General features: G+C 34.4%; 2 protein-coding genes across 2 annotated transcripts; both read left to right on the top strand.

The window, feature by feature from the left end:
- The first annotated feature begins 3634 nt into the window (after window positions 1-3634).
- Window positions 3635-7050, top strand: LOC110092163 (probable inactive receptor kinase At2g26730). The gene is made up of 2 exons (XM_020816579.1): window positions 3635-4952; window positions 6524-7050. The coding sequence occupies exons 1-2, from the start codon at window positions 3635-3637 to the stop codon at window positions 7048-7050; spliced, it is 1845 nt and encodes a 614-aa protein (XP_020672238.1).
- A 5653-nt stretch (window positions 7051-12703) lies between these two features.
- On the top strand, window positions 12704-15162 carry LOC110092128 (aquaporin SIP1-2). Its single transcript, XM_020816522.2, has 3 exons — window positions 12704-13265; window positions 13344-13616; window positions 14728-15162. Exons 1-3 carry the CDS (start codon window positions 12972-12974, stop codon window positions 14884-14886), a joined length of 726 nt encoding a protein of 241 aa, XP_020672181.1. The 5' UTR covers window positions 12704-12971; the 3' UTR covers window positions 14887-15162.
- The last annotated feature ends 4895 nt before the right edge of the window (window positions 15163-20057 follow it).

A 20057-nucleotide genomic window follows, 5' to 3' on the forward strand; every position in this document is an offset into this window, starting at 1 on the left:
TGAAAACACAAAGTAATGGGCTTTTAATAATTATTATTATTACTATTATTTTTATTATTATTTTAATAAGTAAGCTCAATAATTGAAAGAAAGGGAAGCTTGTATTGGAATACACTTGAAAAATAGGTTAATATAAATTTACAAGGAATAGATTTATCATCACATTCTAATCATGAAGATCCAATAAATTAAGAAAATAAAATATTTTTTTTTACACAGGTTCTTCCAATTAATAACTTCTTAATATTTTTGCAAACCCTTCAATTATTTTGTAATCTTGGAAAGTAGATTCTAATAATAACAATAATTTTATAATAAAAGTTAGAAGAAAAATAAATGAAAATACCGACTCATAAATACTGCAAAACTGTAATAGTGTATATAATATTTAGGTTTGATTTATGACAGCTTTTTTATTACTTTTGAAATAGTTTTTAATTATAGAAATTTTTAATTCAAAAAGTTTTGTACTAAAAAAATGTTTTAGGAAACAGTAAGAAAGTTCTCACAAACAAAATCTTATTCGTAGACCATTAGTTAGATTCCACGACGAAATAAAAATTTACATCATTTATAACAAAATAAAAATTAAGATTGGTGCTAATATTTAATTTATCATTTACATGTATATAAACCCTAATTAAAAAAAAAAACTTTAAGAAACAGTAAAAAATTTGTCCCAAACAAAACCTTATTCGTAGGACATTAGTTAGATTCCACGACGAAATAAAAGTTTACATCATTTATAACAAAATAAAAATTAAGATTAATTGGTGCTAATATTTAATTTATCATTTACATGTATATGAGCCATAAGTCATTAGATTTTACTATACTCCATAATGCTTCTTTCACATAAAAAGTGTTTTGGATTACTATAAATTTGATAGGATCAAGTCTTGCAAAGAATTGTTGGGACATGGATCATTTTAATGTAGAGTTGAATGAGCTTGTTCAAATTGTAGAGTACAATAGACAGCTAGTTTTATCGGTGAAAATTTTGGGGAAAAAAATCGAATTAAGTAATGAAAACCTTCCAAAATACAATAATATTTGTTGTGGACTGATAAATTCATGGTGGTAGGGTGAGAGAGTTTTTCATCTTAGTGGTGCATGAATATCCAACACACAAACAAATAACATGGGGCTTTGTCAAAGTGAGAAGATTCCACTATACTTTAGTGAGTTACAAAGGCTGACATGTCCCTTACTTGGAGAGGATGAAATTATAATAGTTTAATAGCAGCGGTCGGGAGAAGGTCCTGCAAAGGTTGGTTTCCGCGCAGAGGTCTAGCGGCGATTAGTGTCCTGACAGATATCTGATGGCGGTCAGTTACAAGGTAGAAGTCTGATGTTGATTGGTAGTTGGGCGGTGATTTGGTTGTGATTGGTTGTCTGGTGGAGGTCTAAGGTCGCTGGCTGGGCAGAGGTCAGGAGCGGATGTCAAGGGCTTGGAGAAGGTCCGACAACTGCGATAGAACTCTAGAAGTCTTATAGCTCTCTGCGATAGAATGCTGATCATAGGTTCAGTGGTGGCCAATGGTCAGGCGAAGGTCCGACGATGGTTGATCAACAAAGTTTACCTGCGATAAACTCTAGAAGTCTTATAACTCTCTTTAATATCTAGCCAAAGGTCCCCTCATGTAGAGAATAAGGGATCTATTTATAGATTTTGAAAGTGGCATGCTCTGTAAATATGAAGAAGATCCAAGATAAATTCAGAGTACTCCATTGGGCATACCATATTGATTCCCTCAATTATAGAGTTTCATTCAGCATTTAATTGCCTTAATGATGTCAGAATAAAGTGATATTGGGCTTGTTTGATTCGTCTCGTCAAGCCACTCAACAGGACTATAAGCATGCAATATTTTGATATTATTTGTCATCCAATTAATGTTCTAAAGCTTCTGAATATATATTAAGCCTTCGATTTGAGCTCATTTAAACTATAATTGAACTGATTTTGGTGTCATTAGGTTCAGTTTGTCAAGACATTCAACTTGACTATAAATTTGCTGAAATTGGAGTTTGGATGGTCCTGAATTTGATTTCGAAAGTTTCAAATTCAAATAAGCATCAAGATTCGCGTCTAATCAAGACAATTTTTTATGACGTATCAATAGTAAATTATGGCCTGTCATCGAGGCCACATTATTGTTATTCTATATGCAAAATATGAATATAAATTCATTTCTAATACATAATAAGAGAAGGTAAATTTCTAACATTTGGATTTGTTCAAATGGCTATAATAAAAGGCTTAGAGTGTCTAACAAATTCAACCCTTCTTTCAGTTATGTTTTTCAATTTTCTTACACTTAATATTATTGTTATTTAAAGATGAATATCTTATAAATAATTAAAATAATATGTCATAAAATTTTAATTTAAAATCATATAAAAATTTTTAAATGATTTAAAATATATAACAAATAAATGAAATTGTATCATTCTTATATTATTTATGTCATATTAAAATTATTTTACAATTTATTATATGTTATCCAGTTTTATCATCAATTCAACTCCAATAAAACATTTGAACCATGAACCTTTCATCTGATTCAATTTTCGACCCAATTTTTAAAACTTGAAAAAAAAAAAAAAGCCAATTCGGGGTGTAAGTGAGCTAGTCAAGCAAACCAGTGCGGCGATTTGTGTTAGACTCGATAAATTGCTTGTTAGCTTAGCTCAAAAAGCTAACGAGTCAAGTTTGAGCTAGTCATAACTCGACTTGTTAGCTCTCGTGCATGCTCGTTTAAAATATATTAATATAAATGAACTTAAAATATATTAGAATGCATGATTTTAAGTACAATATTGTTAAAATTATTTAAGAATTATATATCACTATCTAATTTTCTTCTAATTTTTCATTCTTTTTATCATTTTAATCTAATAATTGCTTGAATAATAATCATTTTCTCTCTCATCACAAACAAGCCGGGTTGAATAGTAGACTAAGGCTTCGTTTGGGACGGCTTCTTTACTGCTTCTTAAAGCAGCTTTCTAGTACAAAATTTTTAACTAAGGCTTGATTTGGGATGACTTTCCTGTTGCTTCTTAAAGCAGCTTTCTAATATAAAATTTTAATTTTTGTACTAAAAAATTGCTTTACGTAGCAACAAGAAAACCGTCCCAAACGAGGCCTAAAACTCAAGCTCAACGTCGATTAATTAATTAAATTTAAGCTCAAATCACATAGGGCTGGACTCAAGTCCTTTACACTCCCATCCATCCAACGGAGCTTTAGATAAAAATATAGACAAGCACTTGATCTTAGCCAAAAGGCCGATAAAGACATTAATTAATAAAAAAAGAAGCAAAAGCGTCAAAATCTGACCGTTTCATGCCAGCCGTTTTAAAATTTCGAGTCCTCTCGTTTTGGCGCGTTGCTTGGGCTCTTATGCAGTTCTGTTAAAAGGTGCGCGGCTTTTCTCTTCGGTAACTAAGCCATTTGTCAAGCTCATAAAAAAAAATTCTCCATCCTTTTGACTTCTCCTTCTTTCTATTCGATTCTCGATTTCTCCTCTCTCTTTTTCATCTAATTCTCCAATAACAAAGCTTGAATTCCTCATCATCTTCCTCCTCCTCCTCCTCTCCGCCTGCTCTTCCCATGGAGGTGAGCCCGATGCGGCTCCTCCTCTCTCTCCTCTTCCTGCTTCTGATAGACTCCGCAAGCTCCCAAACCTCCGATGACTTGAAGACCTCCCTCATCTCTTTCCTCGGAAAGCTCTCCTCAAGCAATCCCCAAATCAATGGCGACTTAGGCTGGACTACAGCTTCCGACCCCTGCCTTGACAGATGGAAAGGCATCAAATGCAAAAAAGGTGGAAAATCCCTCCATTCGATAGCTCTTGAATCCCTCAAACTCGATGGATCCATTGATGGTGATCTTCTTTCCCACATCTGCAACTCAAGCTCTCTGTCTGTGCTGAGCCTTAAGGGAAATGCCATCAATGGCGGCCTTCCCTCGGAGATCTCTAGTTGCACCAGATTGACACACGTCTATCTGAGTAACAATCGCCTCTCAGGTAGCCTTCCATCTCCTCTGCCTTCGTTAAGGAACTTGAAGAGGCTCGACATCTCTCACAACAACTTCTCTGGTAATATTCCATGGAATATGTCGAGGATTTCAGGCCTCATATCTTTCCTTTGCAATAATAATAACTTCACTGGTACTATACCAGAATTCAACTTGAACTTCATTAATGATTTCGATGTTTCTTTCAATCAATTCTCTGGTCCTTTACCGGCGAACTCTGAAAATTTTCCGGTTTCAAGTTATGTTGGAAATCCCGGCCTATGTGGGAAACCACTTGATGTGGAATGCCCTCCTCCTCCTTCTCCTCTTCTTCCTCCTCCTCCTCTTCCATTTCCTTCCGATCATAACTCAAAGAAGATATCAATAAGCAAGGGCATCATGATCTCAGGCTATGTTCTCTTTGCTCTGGTCGTTGTTCTCTTCTTGATGTACAAATTTCTCAAGAAAAAGAAGAAGCAGAGTGGTCCTCTTCAAATGACAAAATTAAACCAGAAGAATGTTTCAGAGAGCAGCGAGAAGGCTGAGACTGCCTCCCCGTCGGAGTACTCGATCTCTTCTCCATCTCACAACTCTGCCGGCGTATCGACGTCTCTGGTACTGCTGAAGAAGGATGGATGTAAAGATCTCAAATTTGAGGATCTTCTGCGAGCTCCAGCGGAGTTGCTCGGAAAGGGGAGGTTTGGGAGTTTGTATAAGGTGGTGATCAATGGCAGCAACGAGTTGGCCGTAAAGAGGATCAAATACTGGACTTTGTCAGGGGAGGAGTTTCAGAAAAAAATTATGATGATGGATCAAGCAAGACATCCTAATGTTCTTCCAGTTACAGCTTTCTATTGCTCCAAGCAGGAGAAGCTTGTCGTTTACGACTTTCAGAAGAATGGAAACCTTTACAAACGTCTCCATGGTAAGGATTTCAAGTCATAAGACAACCGCAGTTTTTTAATTAAAAATTTTATATTTCAAAAAACACTAATTTTTACTAAAGAAATTTTTTTGAAAAACTGTCCCAAACAAAATCTAAATCATCAATATTTGTTCACTTAATTGAATATAATTATTTAAAATCTATAAACAATTTAAGATGCATTTGTTTGTAATATTTTCTGATGAAAATGTATTTATCAATTCTTTTATAATTTTCCTTTGATATTATCCTATAAAAAATATAAATGTAAAATTAATTATGCGCATATTAAATGTCTAATTCTATTAAAAATAAAAATTTATTTTTCTTTTTCCTTAGTTGAAAAGATCAATGAGTTTACACCATAACCTAATATAACATATTTAATTTTTATTAACACATTATTAGTTCATTAATCATATAAATTAGACTTATCTATTGTGAAGAATTTGAAATCATGCATATAACATATGAGCTCCTTCTCCTAATTAGATCCTACATTAGTAACAATTTTATGATAAAATATAATTAGGATTATTAACCTTCACTTGCACTAATCTAATCTCAAATAAAACAATATAGAAATGTAAGGCTTCATTTGAGATACATTTCTTAATGTTTTGTTTTTGAAATCTTAACTATAATTTCTACTAGCTTGGCCATTATTTTTTACTATTTTTTTTAAAAAATTGTACCGATAGTTGCTTTTTATAACAAATTTAAAAAGTTATTTAATCTACAGTAAATTTACAAAATATTAATAAAGTTGTCACAAATAAAATCTAAATCATTCACTATTCTTTCAATTTACAAAAGTAAAATTATGGATTACTACAATTATTATTACTCTTTTGATCAGTTTACCACATGATTATAACAATTTTGATTTAATATGATTTTAATTAATCAATTTAAAATTTAATTCAATTATCAAGAAAAAAAAACCTTTTTTATCACTTGTTTGATGTTTAATTTCAAAACTTCTCTATATATTTATTTTATTTTGTTTTTCAATTTGAAACTCAAGCTCCAATGGTTTGCTAAAAAGTACTTCATCAATAAATCTATTATTTAAAAAATAAGTAATTTAAAAGAAAAACATTTTAATTTTTTTATGTTAAAGAAATAACACATGTTCATTATTGTCAATAATAAAAACAAATATGCAAACAATTACACCATTTTCAAGAAAAAAATCCTTATCTCAAATTTAAATAAACAAAGCTTAAGCTAATGCAAAAAACAATTGATGCAATTAATTGTGTTTTTTGTGTTGATAGAATCATAAATTTAATTCAAATTTAATCAAGATAAAATTTTAAATCATTTGAAATTAATCCATTTGCTCTTATATTATAATTATTTAAAATAAGTCTAATTATTAAAAAATAGCCAATTTTTTCTATGACACCTTCAAACTTAATATGCCATGTTGCAAATTAAAATAAAAAATAAAAAATCAAACTTTATTATTTAAATAATTAAATATGACGATACATGCAATGCACAAGCATTATTAATGGCTAATTACTATTGACTTAATCCACTAAAACATTTTATTAATGATACAGATAACAGAGAAGGCCGGCCGTTTACATGGAAAAGCCGCCTCAACGCCGCCGCCGGCATCTCCGCCGGCCTTTCCTTCATGCAACAGTCCCTCATCAACTCCGGCGCTACAACCGCCGCAGGCCACGGCAACCTCAAATCCTCCAACATCCTTTTATCCTCCACTATGGATCCTCTCATAAGCGAATACGGCCTCACCGCTCTCCCTATCCACCGCGAAGAGCTCGCCGGAAAAACCGAACCTTTCTCCACCAGCACCGATGTTTACGACTTGGGCGTCATCTTCCTCGAACTTCTGACAGGGAAGCCGAGCCATGGGTTCAATTTGGCGCAGTGGGTTCATTCTGTGGTGCGAGAGGAATGGACGGTGGAGGTTTTTGATAGATTGTTGCTTAGTGACGGGGAGATGGTAGAGGAGGCGATGATGAGGTTGCTTCAGGTGGCGCTGCAGTGTATGAAAGGCGATGCGAATGCGCGGCCGAGGATGGCGGAGGTGGCGGCCATGGTCGCCGGAATCAAAGATATTTGAGGGAAAGATTGAGGAGTTTCAACTAAGGTGATATTTGTTCTGTTGTTGGTTTTCTTAATTTTTATGTTATGTAAGGATTTATGTGTGATTTTTAACCAAATGTAATGCTGCTACTTACAAATAAATTCAACAAGAATAAATTTGTTCTTTTTAGATTGTTTAATTTGCATGATTGTTATGCATGAATTGTTGATTTGTTATGTTACAGATTAATTCATATATATATATATATCAACAGCAAAAAGCCCAAAAAAGTATAAACAATGGTACATTCTCCTCCAAATGTCAAATAAGAGCATTCATTACTAAAGCAAAAAGATATGGGTTTAAAGCTGTCGATCTTTGATGTAATCCAACTTCTTTGTGTTTGAAAACAAGTACATGCAGCTCCTGCATATATATATATATATATGGTGTATTCTTTTTGAGTTATTTACATACATAAAATTCAAAATCATTCAATTTATATATTTAATATCTATTTAATACTATTTGTATAATTGATATATCATCAAAAATTTAACTTCATCGGACATGAATCTCGAGGCAAAATTGAGTTAAAAATTTTCGAAATTAAATTCGGAATCATATGAATTCTGATTTCAACAAACTTATATTTGAACTGAACATTTCAAAAAGAAGAACCCAACGACATCAAATTTGACTCAATCTGAGCCCAAATGGAACTTAACCAAATCGAAGACCCGAGTGCATTTAATTTGGAAGGTTCAAACTATGAATTAGAAGACCAAGCGATTTTTAAACATGACATACTTATAGTTGATTCGAGCAGCTCAATAAGGCGAATCCAATGAGCCTAAAATCATCAAATTTTGATATCATTTAAACATTCAAATGCCTAGTAAACAGTCAACATTCAAGGGGATCAACATTGGCCGCCCATTCAAACCACTCCAACTTACCATTAATCTCCCTCCTATTTAATGGTCATGCATGCCACTCAAAGAAAACTATAAATAAACACATCATTTCTCATGAAATGGGGACCCCAAGCAAGGAAGAGAAGAAAGAGAAAAAAACTAAAGTTCTCTTACCCCAAACACCTCGACCACCATCGGATGACCGTTGTCGAATTATCGTCGGGCTTCTGCCCAGCCACCGACTAATGTCGTGTGAAACCCCTTAAGTAAAAGAAGCTAAACTCTTAAACATAAATGCTACTTTTGATGTAATGGTTGGAATTTAATTAAGAAATTCAATAGTTAAGCATGCTCATCCTGGAGTAATTCTGGGATGTGTTACGTGTTGAAAAATTACATTAATAGAATAAAATCATTATGCTCTTAGGCCAAACAGAACAATCTATTAATAGTTAAGAGTTTGGAATATTAAAAACCCAACTTCTATCATGCCACCAATTGGTGTTACACTTCTTCCTGGACACAGACTAACGTCGAACTTTCACCGAACCACTAATTATGGTCTTTTTGACCTCTGTTGCCAGATAATGATCCTTCCGACCTCCGTCACTAAACAATGATCCTTCTGACATCTGTCGCCAGACTACGGTCTTCCTGATCATTATCGTCTTCCTATTACAATTCTTTCGACATCTGTCGTCAAACAATGATCTTTCTGTTGATTCTTATTGAATTTAGATTAGGTTGTTAAACTTAATCTAATGTCCCAAGGCTAACCAAGATGAGGAGTGAATTGGTAAATTTAAAAATTCCTTCTTGGATTTAAAAAATCTAAAACCAGCTTACGATTTGCAGCAAGTTAATTTAATGTTTTTGAAAATAAAATTTTCAAGCATGAAAATTAAAGAACTTGCAGTAAGTAAATATGCAACGAAAAAAATAAAATGACACAATGATTTATAGTGGTTCGATCAAATACAACCTACATCCACTCCCTAAAAACTCCATCTTCAGGTATTACACTATTACCACAAGTGTCTCTCATTTTTTCCCCACAGCAAGGTGGAGAAGCTTTTACAAAACTCTCTTCCACCAATCCCCAATGCGGCAGAGAACCGTCATCCTTTCACACTCTCCTAGTGTCGGCAGAGTATCGTCAGCTGTTCACACTCTCCAAGTGTATGTAGAGAACCTTCGGCTGTTCACGCCCTCCAAGTGTAGGCAAAGAACCTTCGGCTATTCACACTCTCCAAGTGTAGGCAGAGAACCTTCGTCCTTTCACACCCTCCAAGTGTAGGAAGAGAACATTCATCCTTTCACACCCTCCAAGTATAGGCAGAGAACCTTCGGTTGTTCACACTCTTAAAGTGTAGGCAGAAAACCTTCGGTTATTCACACTCTCCAAAGTGTGAGCAGAGAACCTTCGTCCTTTCACACCCTCGAAGTTATCTCTCTCAAACACTCTCTCACACTCTCTCTTTCAATTGCCCTTGAAGACTCATGAAAACAATACTTAGAAGATGATCCACATTAGTTTAAAATTGACATTTTTATATAAAAAATATGAAAAAATTGTCCAGAAAATTGAAGTTTTCAAATTTGAACGTATACGATCGTACTATACGATAGTATGTTCGTACGTACAAACATTTCAAATACTGTTTTGTACGAACATGTTGTGAATCGCTATTCTCAGGCCGATATTTTCTACAGTGCCGATCGGCCTGGACGATGTCCAAATTGGCCTGGACGATGTGTACAGAAAATCACCTGGAGCAAAACTGGGCAAAATCTGGAGCAAAATTACAACTGATCGTCCCAAGACGATCCAGATCGTCCTGGACGATCCTGGAGCAGATTTTTGATATTACATAAAGTTCTTCTGGCACGAACAGAAAAAATTTTAAAGTTCGTCTGTACGAAACGTCAGGACGAAATAAACAAAAATAGACTATAGTCGTTCGTCCCGGTACGAAATTAAATATTGTCAGTACGATCTTTGTATTAGGACGAACCAGAGGCCTTCATCCCAGTATGAAATTAAATATCATCCGTATGATCTTCGTATGTGGACGAACTAGAGACCTTTGTCCCGGTACAAAATTAAATATCCTCCCATACGATCTTCGTATATGGACAAAATAGAAACGTTCATTCCTGGACGATCAAAAATATCGTCCCGTACGAACTTCGTATCTGGACAAAACAGAGATGTTCATCCCTGGACGATAAAAAATATCATCCCGTACAAATCATACTTAGAAAAAATTTTGTCCTTTATGTTCGTTCTATTGCTCGTTTGGGAAAAATAACTGATCAGATCATCCTATACGAAGTGATATTATACTTTATGATCAGTTTAAAAATATGAATTTTAAAACTCTCCTCCGGTGTGTGTGTGTGTGCTCAGTTACTCAATTACAATCACACTCTCTCAAACTGAATAAAATAAAACATACAGACTTCAATCACAATAAACTCTAAACTGATCTTAAGTTGAAGTCTTCAACAATCTGGAGTATAATTTTCCTGATATGTTAGTACACACAAGAGCAAAATAATTCTTCTAAAAATATGTTAAGAGAAATAATAATCAAAACAATAATATTTGGAATCATAAAAAACATACAAGTTGCAAGAATATCAAACATGCAAAACTAAGTAGTAACTCTCTCAACACTTTATAAACATTATTGCATGCTGACTACGATCTTTTCTGATCTCTGTCAGCAGAAAATGATCTTTTTAACATCTGTTGTCCACCGATTATGGTCCCTTTGACCTCCGTCGCTAGACAACTTTCTTTCTGACCAATGTCGCTCGCCGACTACAATTTTTCTGACCTCCATCGCAAGACTATGGTTCTTCAAACATCCATCGCCAAACAATAACCTTTCAGACCTCAGTCATCTGCCGACTACGATCCTTCCGACCTCCATTGCTAGACAATGATCTTTCTGAACTCTATCACTAAAATATGGTCTTTCTGACTTCCATCACATGTCGACAACAGTACTTTCGATCTCCTTCACCAGATAACAATCATTCCAAGCTCCATCACCCGCTGATTAAGGTCCTCCATACTACCGTCATCTGACTAAAGTTTTTTTTACCTATGTTGCTCGTCGACTATAGTCTTGTAAACTAAATGAACATGTCAATGCTTATTCTTTCAATTCCCATCATGTAATGCACTTTATATGATGTATATTTTTTACATCAAACCAAGGCCCTCCCTCAAGGAAGGACCTCATTTGTAATTGACTCCAAACACTAGTGATTCATTCAAACTGGTTTAGGTCCTATGATTTTTCCCCTTTTCAAGGGTTTTCACATAACAACTATGGTGTCTCATATGAACGTTACACCCTCTCTTTTATGTGATCGTGTGTTGGATCTTCATACAAAGGTAAGACATTAAGCTTTATATTTCTCTATTACTGCGAATATTCCATGACACAACAATACTATTTAGTAATGTCTCTCACACACATGAAGAGGAAGGTCTAATATAATCTCACGGTGAAGGCATCAATGTGATATGAGCTTCTGAAGAGATGATGTTGCAATGAAATCTCATAAGGGGACATGGCGGAGTTGTTGTGGGGGCACATGCCCCCATTGGCCCACTAGATCATAAAAGTGTAAAATGCAGCTATCAGCTATTTTAGAATCTCATAAAAGTCGAATAACCTAACTTAGTGTAAATACAATTATCACTAACCACACACTCGTTCTCTATGGTGGCTTGAAAATGCACTGACGATGCTCCCCTCACAACATGACAATGCTCTAACTACCAATGAAATGCCCAGCTCCATGAGTCTCTCTCTCTCTCTCTCTCTCTCTCTCTCTCTCTCTCTCTCTCTCTCTTCATTACTCACCTTTTATTCTTGATATGATTTTTAAGATATTAAAAATAAAAAAAGAGGCTCCATATATCTTTCATAGAAAGTTTATGAAAATGAAGGTGTTGAAACGAGGATTGCAATTTTTTTGTTCATGTAAGCTATAATTTTTTAAACCGTCAATATCAGTCTCATGCTCATCTGAAAATGTTGAGGTTATTTTTAAAATTGACAATTTGTGTCCCACAAAGAAGTAATACTAGCTCTGCCACTGCTAGGGAAGTCTATTAACATGATTAAATGCATATGCACTCTGGACACTAATCATGTTAAAAATTATAGGAAATAGTAATGAGGCCTCACTAAGAGTCAATTAATAAGGCTAGCACGACATTTGCACCCAAAACCCTCAACGATGAAAAAGAGTTTGAGGAAGTTGCAATGAAAATGTCACCAAGTTAACAAGAAGTTAATGATAAGATAAGAGTGGGAAATTTTTATTTTGTGTTAGTTTAAGAATTGAGTTGTAAACCCCACCGGGCTTAGCTGGGTTGGTGGGCGTGTTTGGTTTGGAACCCCCATCCCAAGTTCGAATCCCCTCTCATACGGCATGACTCCTTAAGTGGAGAGAAAAGAACTGTGGATCCTGCACCTATGAGGCTGGTTGCTGGTAGACTCGCCGAGGGACTAGTAGACACCGCCAAGCGTGTCATAAGACGACGTGGCAGCGGGCCGATACTCCCGTTCTCCCCAAAAAAAAATTGTATATGACAAAATAATAGCATATAAATATTAATTATGAAAACAAAATAATTTTATGTGTCATTTGTGCAAATAGGCCGCTTTTTTTATTTTATTTTACAAACAATTCATAAACAACACGCAAGCGCCAACTGCATCTCCGAGTTCGATCCACGCGTAAAGCAGCTTTCCAGTGATTAGGTGCTTATGGGTAATCCGTAAATGCTAAAATAAGCATTTTTATTCCAAAAGATAAGACCGGAGAACGCTAGAGGCGATAGAGATTCTCGCATCCCAATTCCGCGCGATTCTTGTTCGCTTCCTCGTCTTTATCCGCGCTGAATCAAAGCCGGCTTCGAGGTGGATTCAAGAGTTTCTCATAGTCATTCCATCCATTCTGTGGATTCAGACTTAGGGTGCAGTGAGACGCAATTTAGGTTTTTTATACAAAATGAGCGCGATAAAGGCCGCCATTGGCGATGCATTCATCACCTTCGTATGGATGATGTGCATTTCCACCATCGGTGCCTTCACCTCCATCATCTCCTCGGCTTTACAACTCCAGGGCGTTGTCGCCAGCCTCGTTATCACCACGGTCTTCATAGCCATCTCCGTTTTCGTCTTTAACATTGTCTCTGAGATCTTGGGTGGGGCCAGCTTTAACCCTACCGGAAACGCTGCCTTCTATGCCGCAGGCATCAGCGGTGACTCCCTCTTCTCCATGGCCCTCCGCTTCCCTGCACAGGTTCTTCTCTTTTCGACCTTCTTTTCTTTTTCTTTTTTCTTTTTTGTAGTAAAAAATCTGATTTTTTTTATTGGATAGGCCGCTGGAGCTGTCGGAGGCGCACTGGCTATCGTTGAGCTGATGCCATCGCAGTACAAGCACACGCTCATCGGTCCGTCGGTGAAGGTGGATCTGACAACGGGTGCAATTGCAGAAGGGGTGTTGACCTTCCTCATAACATTTGCCGTTTTGTGGATAATGATCAAGGGGCCGGTAAATTCATTAGTTAAAACATTAATGCTTTCTGTTGCTACTGTGGCCTTGATTGTTGCTGGTTCTGGGTATACTGGGCCATCAATGAATCCTGTCAATGTAAGTTTTTTTTTTCCATTATTTTGATCGGTTCTTAGATTTAATATGTGGATTTACAAATCTATATATGCTTGAGTGCAAGGTTTTGGTTGTAAGTCTGCTATGTATCCATGAGCTGAGTCAATATTTGTAATCTTGTGGTGGATTAGAGTTACTACCATTGAATGAGACCAATTGTTTTTGAAAGAAACTATCTGAGAAACAAATGAGAGATGAAGCATTTAAGCCCTAGACCTTCTATATTATCATCTTCATCGTTAGCCTTATCCCAACTATTTGAGGTCGGCTTTCTAGGTCTTCTATATTTTAGGCTTCATTTAGGGCGGCTTTCTTGCTACTTCTTAAAACAGTTTTTTAGTATAAAAATTAATATTTTTGTATTTGAAAGCTGCTTTAAGAAGCAGTATGTAAGCTGTCCCAAACGAAGCCTTAGACATAAATTGCCACACCTTGATCTGCATCCCTTCACATGCTTCATCAATTTGTTCAGTTAGTATATCTTATAGTTGATATCAATCATATTATGAAGGCTAAGATGCTAATACAACTGACATGCTGTTGTGAAGTAATAGTTGTGGATTTACTAAAATTTCTTCCAGGACTTTGGCTAGAGTTTACTTATCTTCCCATGATCACATTTGATAGAAGCAATGCTCATCATCGCCATACTGGATCTGCCATAAAATGGCTGGCTTGATCTTTGCAGAGGATTTTGTGAAGCTATCATTATAAAAAGCTAATATTATGAAGCAAATCATGATAAAATTCACCTTTTGCAACTGTATGATCTGAAATCATATAGAACCTGATGTTTGTTTTAACCAAAATCTTTTATCTCATTATATTTTTTATGGTATCTACACATACATAACAAAATTGTACATCTTCTTGCTATTATTTTACTTAGAACCTTCCTCTGTTCAAAATCTTAGCAAAAGTTGCAAAACATAAGCTCTAGAAATTATATTAGTTGCTCGTGATTCAATAACATTCATTATTAAAATCCTTGTTCAATTATATTTCCTGGTAAAATTTTTTTATTGCTAGTTTGTCATCTTAAATGCTCATTAACATAAGCTAATCTGAAGCATATTCATCTGAGTTTTGGCAGGCATATGGCTGGGCTTATATCAATAACCAGCACAACACATGGGAACATTTTTATGTATATTGGATCTGTCCCTTCATTGGTGCCATTCTTGCTGCTTTGGTTTTCCGGTTCCTATTCCCCCTCCCTTTGCCGAAAGCCAATAAGGACAAAAAGGCTTGAGAAAAGAACCTCGAATCACACATAAAGAGAAACTAGCTTTCCAAAGTTCTGCAACAGGCAATAAGCCTCTGTGTAAATTGTCTATTTATTATGAACTTAGTGCTATTTTGGAGGTATCAGCTTTGTCCAACATCTCATATTATTGTGTGCTTACATTTTTCATAAGTTTGTTGTTATGATACATTCTAACCGGCTAAATTAGCCATTTCCTTTTAATAATGAAGGGGAATATTGTAGGGTAACGAGGAAAGGAAAAGATGCTTGTCTGTTCTTTTTACTTTTGTGGGCCTTCTCTATTCAAATGTTTCACATCTTTCAGTTCCCTGTTTTAGTAAATTTCCTAATGAAGTTTTAAGCAAATGAATAAATTGCACTATAGCAATTAGCAGATGAAATGTAGAGAAGGATTATACGCTCATAGCTATTGAACTTTGTCATTTCAAATAGTAACTACTAGCCATGATTATTTTGAGCATTATAAACATTTGTGCATATAATTTCTTCTAGTAGAGAAGCATGAATGAATCATCATCGTCTATATCATACATTTAGAATCATGTAAACGATGATGAATAATGATTTTCTTAAATGGTATTATCCCTGCTGCCATCAGAATGTTGCGAAAATTTTGATTGAAAGAGTGAGTTCAAAGGAAAGGAATTATAGATAAGAGTGAAGAAAGAAGATAGTAGAACAAAGAGGCAATTGACTATGCTCCTCTTTCTATGCATTCACTCAATTCTAGTACAATGAAAGCACTTGGACTCTCAGTGTTTCTATCCTGCTAACTATTTTTTTCAGTCCTGTGCTGGTCATAAGGGTTATTTGTGAGTAAAAGCCTAAAATAATACACCAACTATTAGTAAATTTCAGATTTTGTCCAAGACTTTCATAACATCCCAATTTTAAGGGTGCCAATTCGGTCAACGGGTCGGGTTCGAGTCGAATCCGATTTGACCCGGCCGTAAATGGGTCAACTAGAACCAGACTTGTTTTAATAAACGGGTCAGATTTTGCAACTTTGATCCAACCCGTGCGGGTTACTTGGTTGACCAAACCCGACCCGCGACCCGTTCTTAAAATGCAAACTCGGAGGCTGCAATGTGGAGGATAGCACGTGGTGCGACACTGCGACTCGAACGGACGCACAATAGGTCCATCTTGACCGAGGGTGAGAGGCCTGAGGTCAACGCGTGGTTGTGGTGCTACCCGGGCAAACGCGTGGTAGGCCTGAGGCCAGCCTGGCCAGTGCGGCTCCGCATGGTGCGACTTGGGTGAGGTCTATGAAGGCGCGCCACAGTCGAGGTCCGCGAAGGCGCGAAGGACCGGTTGGTTCGGCTTGACCTTGGGTCAGCGGGTGTGAGGGCCAGCATGCCGTGAGGACCGGCTGCCTGTTGCCGCATCTGGGGACGGAGACACCCTATGCGAACCGACGAACATATGGCAAACGGGTTGAAATTTCGGGTTGGTTGGTCAACTCGAACCTGACCCATTTATAGAAACGGGTCAAAATCTTAAATCCGAACTCGACCCGTATGGCAAACGAGTTGACCCGAACCTAGGTTTTTTTTTTTTTTGGTCGAGTTCGGGTCTGATTTCGGGTCAGGTCATATTTTGACACCCCGACCCAATTTAGTCTTCCAACTATTAGAAAATATCTCAATTTGATCCTAAGACCAAAAGTTAACCCCAATATTTAAATTTGAGAGCATTTTGGGTATTAGAGTGTATGTGAGATTATATTATTATTTTTATATATTTTATTATTTATTATATTAAAATAAATATAAAAACTATAATGAAATTAAGCACATTTAGTAATTATTCACTCTTATTATTTAATTGGTTAGCTTATATTATGATTTTTAGTATTTAGTTTAATAAGATAAATAATAAATAATATAAAAAAATTAATATAATCTCACATATATCATAATATATAAAATGCCTTCACATTTACCTGTTACTTTTGATGTTGAGATTAAATTGGGATATTTTCTAATAGCTGAAGGATTAAATTAGGTTATTATGAAAATATGAGATTAAATTGGACATTTATTAATAATTAGGAGAGTATTTTGAACTTTTACTCTGTAATTTATTGAGAACTTGAGCACATGAAAAGCCTATATGTTTTCCCTCCAACTTATTGAACTTCACATTCCTGTTGTTGCTTGGTTAATTGAAAATGGCAAGGAGGCACGCCTTTCACCATGAGGCTCCTGAGTTGACTAATTCTATAAGTATAAAATATATTTAAACAAGTTTTTTTTTGAATTTTTTCCTTATTCTCTATATTAGTTGATTTCTTATTAGATATTTTCTATTTTCTCATTGTATTTTTTATTTAATTACAACAATTATTTGAATCAAATCATCTCTCATATCAATTATGAATGAGCATCCTCATAAGCCGACTTAGCATAAGTTTAGCTTAAATTTCATTAATTAGGCAAATCTCATAACATTAAAAGAAGGCATAATTTCTAAAAGAATATATATATATATATATATATATATAATTATATATTTCATTAAATCAAATTTATTTTAAATATTTATATAATGATTATAAGCTTTGAGACTTAGGTTTCTTTTGTAACAGCTTTTTTAATATAAAATTTTTAATTTAAAAGAAAATTTATTAAAATAATATAAAAATATTGATAAAAATTTACTCCAAACGAAATCTAATAGAAGACCCACGCTAGTCTACAATTTGCTTGTCCCAAGCTATCATGAGAAGAAAATACAAGTAAACTTATCTTTTGACTATATTTTAATTATAGTAATTCATAGATATACGCAACTAATAAAATTAGTCATTATCTTCTTAAAATGCTGCCAATAACTCATTTTATTATGAAAATAAACACCTTTTTTTTTAAATCAAATATTATTCATTAAGTATTAGATTAGGACTGCACCTTAAGTTAATATTTTATTTATAATAGTTGAGAGTTATCATTTGAAAATTCAAAGTAAATTATGGTTGTATTGAGACACTATAATATCGACAACAACAAGCCTTTATTCCATTATGTGCAATCGGCTACATGAATTTTTTTTTTAAATTATTTTGTTATGTTAATAGTCAAATTGTCATCTAAATCTAATAAAAAAATGTCATTTCTAATATTTTATGACCAAGTATTTTTAGGTCTACCTCTACCTTACTTAACATAAGTCAATCTAATACATCTACTTTCCTAACTATCATCAGAAGGTCGTCGTTCTATATGACCAAATCATCTAAGGTGACTCTCTGATCTTATCTTCCACTGTAGTTACTCCAACCTTTTCACATATATGTTCATTTCGTATCATGTCTCTAAGAGTAAACCAGTCATCCACTTGAGCATCCTCATCTCAGCAACACTTAACTTAATATTATGCTTCTCTTTTAATGCCCAACTTTCTGCACCATAAAGCATTACAGGTATCACTACCATCTTATAGAATTTTCCTTAAGTTTGAGAGGAACTTTTCTATCACTCAACAAGCTTGATGCATTCCTCCACTTCAACCATCCAATTTGAGTTCTACTAATAATACCCCCATCTATTTCACCATCACTCTGAACAAATAGGCCCAAGATATATAAAATGTGTACTCTTATTAATGATTTGATCACCCAAAGTCACAACCCTCCATTAGATTTATTATTAATAAAATTACACTCCATATATTTAGTTTAGATTTACTTAAACGAAAGCCTTTAGACTCTAAGAATGATCTCCATAATTGAGGTTTACTTTCAACGCCCTCTCTAGTCTTATCAACAAGAAGAATATCATCAGCAAAAAGCATACACTATGGTACAACATCTTACAAATGTCTAATGAGATCATCCATGACTATAGCTAAAAGATACGGGCTTAAGGCAGATCTTTGATGTAATCCAACTGAAATAGGAAAATATTTGGTCAAACTACCTTGTGTTTGAACACAAGTAACAGCTCCTGCGTATATATCCTTAATTACTTAAATATAAGCATTATTAACCAATTTCTTATGTAGAACTCTCCAAAGCACTTCTCTTGGAACCTTTTCGTATGCTTTCTCTAAATCAATAAAAGTCATATGTAGATCCTTCTTATTCTCTCTATATATATTTTTTTCCATCAAACCTCTCAATAAATGTATAGCCTCTATAGTAGACCTACCTGTCATGAATCTAAATTGATTTTGAGAAACATTAGTATCACGTCGCAATCTATGCTCCATAATTCTCTCCTATGGTTTTAAATTATGACACATTAACTTAATTATTCTATAATTTGCACAATCTTGTGCATCACCTTTATTCTTAAAAACATGAATAAATACACTCATTCCCTACTCGTCTGACATCTTTTTAGTCTTCAAAATAATATTAAAAAGTTTAGTAAGCCAAAAAATTCCTTCATTTCTTAAGCATTTACACACCCCTATTGGAATATCATCAGTTCCAACAGCTTTTTCATACTTCAATTTCTTTAAAGCCTCTTTAACTTTGGTTTTACAAATACGCCGATAAACAAAATTTTATTTTCAGTTAAGGTGCTAAAGTCACTAAAGTCAATCGCATTCTCAAAATCTTTTTTGAAAATTTTAGCAAAATATCTCATCCACCTTTGTTGAATATCCTCTTCTAGTAAAAGTATTTTTTTATATTATTTTTTTAATTGAAAAATCTGAATTTCAACATCATGCGTTGTCTAAGAAGAGAGAGAGAAGAGAGAGAGAAGAGAGAGAATGTCACATACACCATTTATATCAGAATACCATAGTTTAAATCATAAACTATCAATCTCTATATCCTTCTCTCCAGCCGATTTAGTTCATGAATGCATAGAATATCAATCATAGAATATGAAAATTGAAATTATATTTATAAAAAATTGCACTAAATAGATAAAATCTTCATGCTCTAATAATATGTTGATTGATGAAATTTCTTGTTAGTAAAAATGATATCAAATAATACACGAGTTAGAAGATGGCAATCAATTGTTCTTCATGAGATTATATATTACCTATCTAATATTAAATAAAATGATTATTAAGAAGCATTGTTATTTGCCATAAATTATAAATCTCTTAGATTAATCAAAGATTCAAATATATCGTAACATTCTCCTAAATCAATCTCTGAATAGAATATCATCAAGATAATGCCAAAGAGTAAA

This window comes from Dendrobium catenatum, unplaced genomic scaffold (assembly GCF_001605985.2).
Source record: "Dendrobium catenatum unplaced genomic scaffold, ASM160598v2 fragScaff_scaffold_665, whole genome shotgun sequence".
Classification (NCBI taxonomy): Eukaryota; Viridiplantae; Streptophyta; class Magnoliopsida; order Asparagales; family Orchidaceae; genus Dendrobium; species Dendrobium catenatum.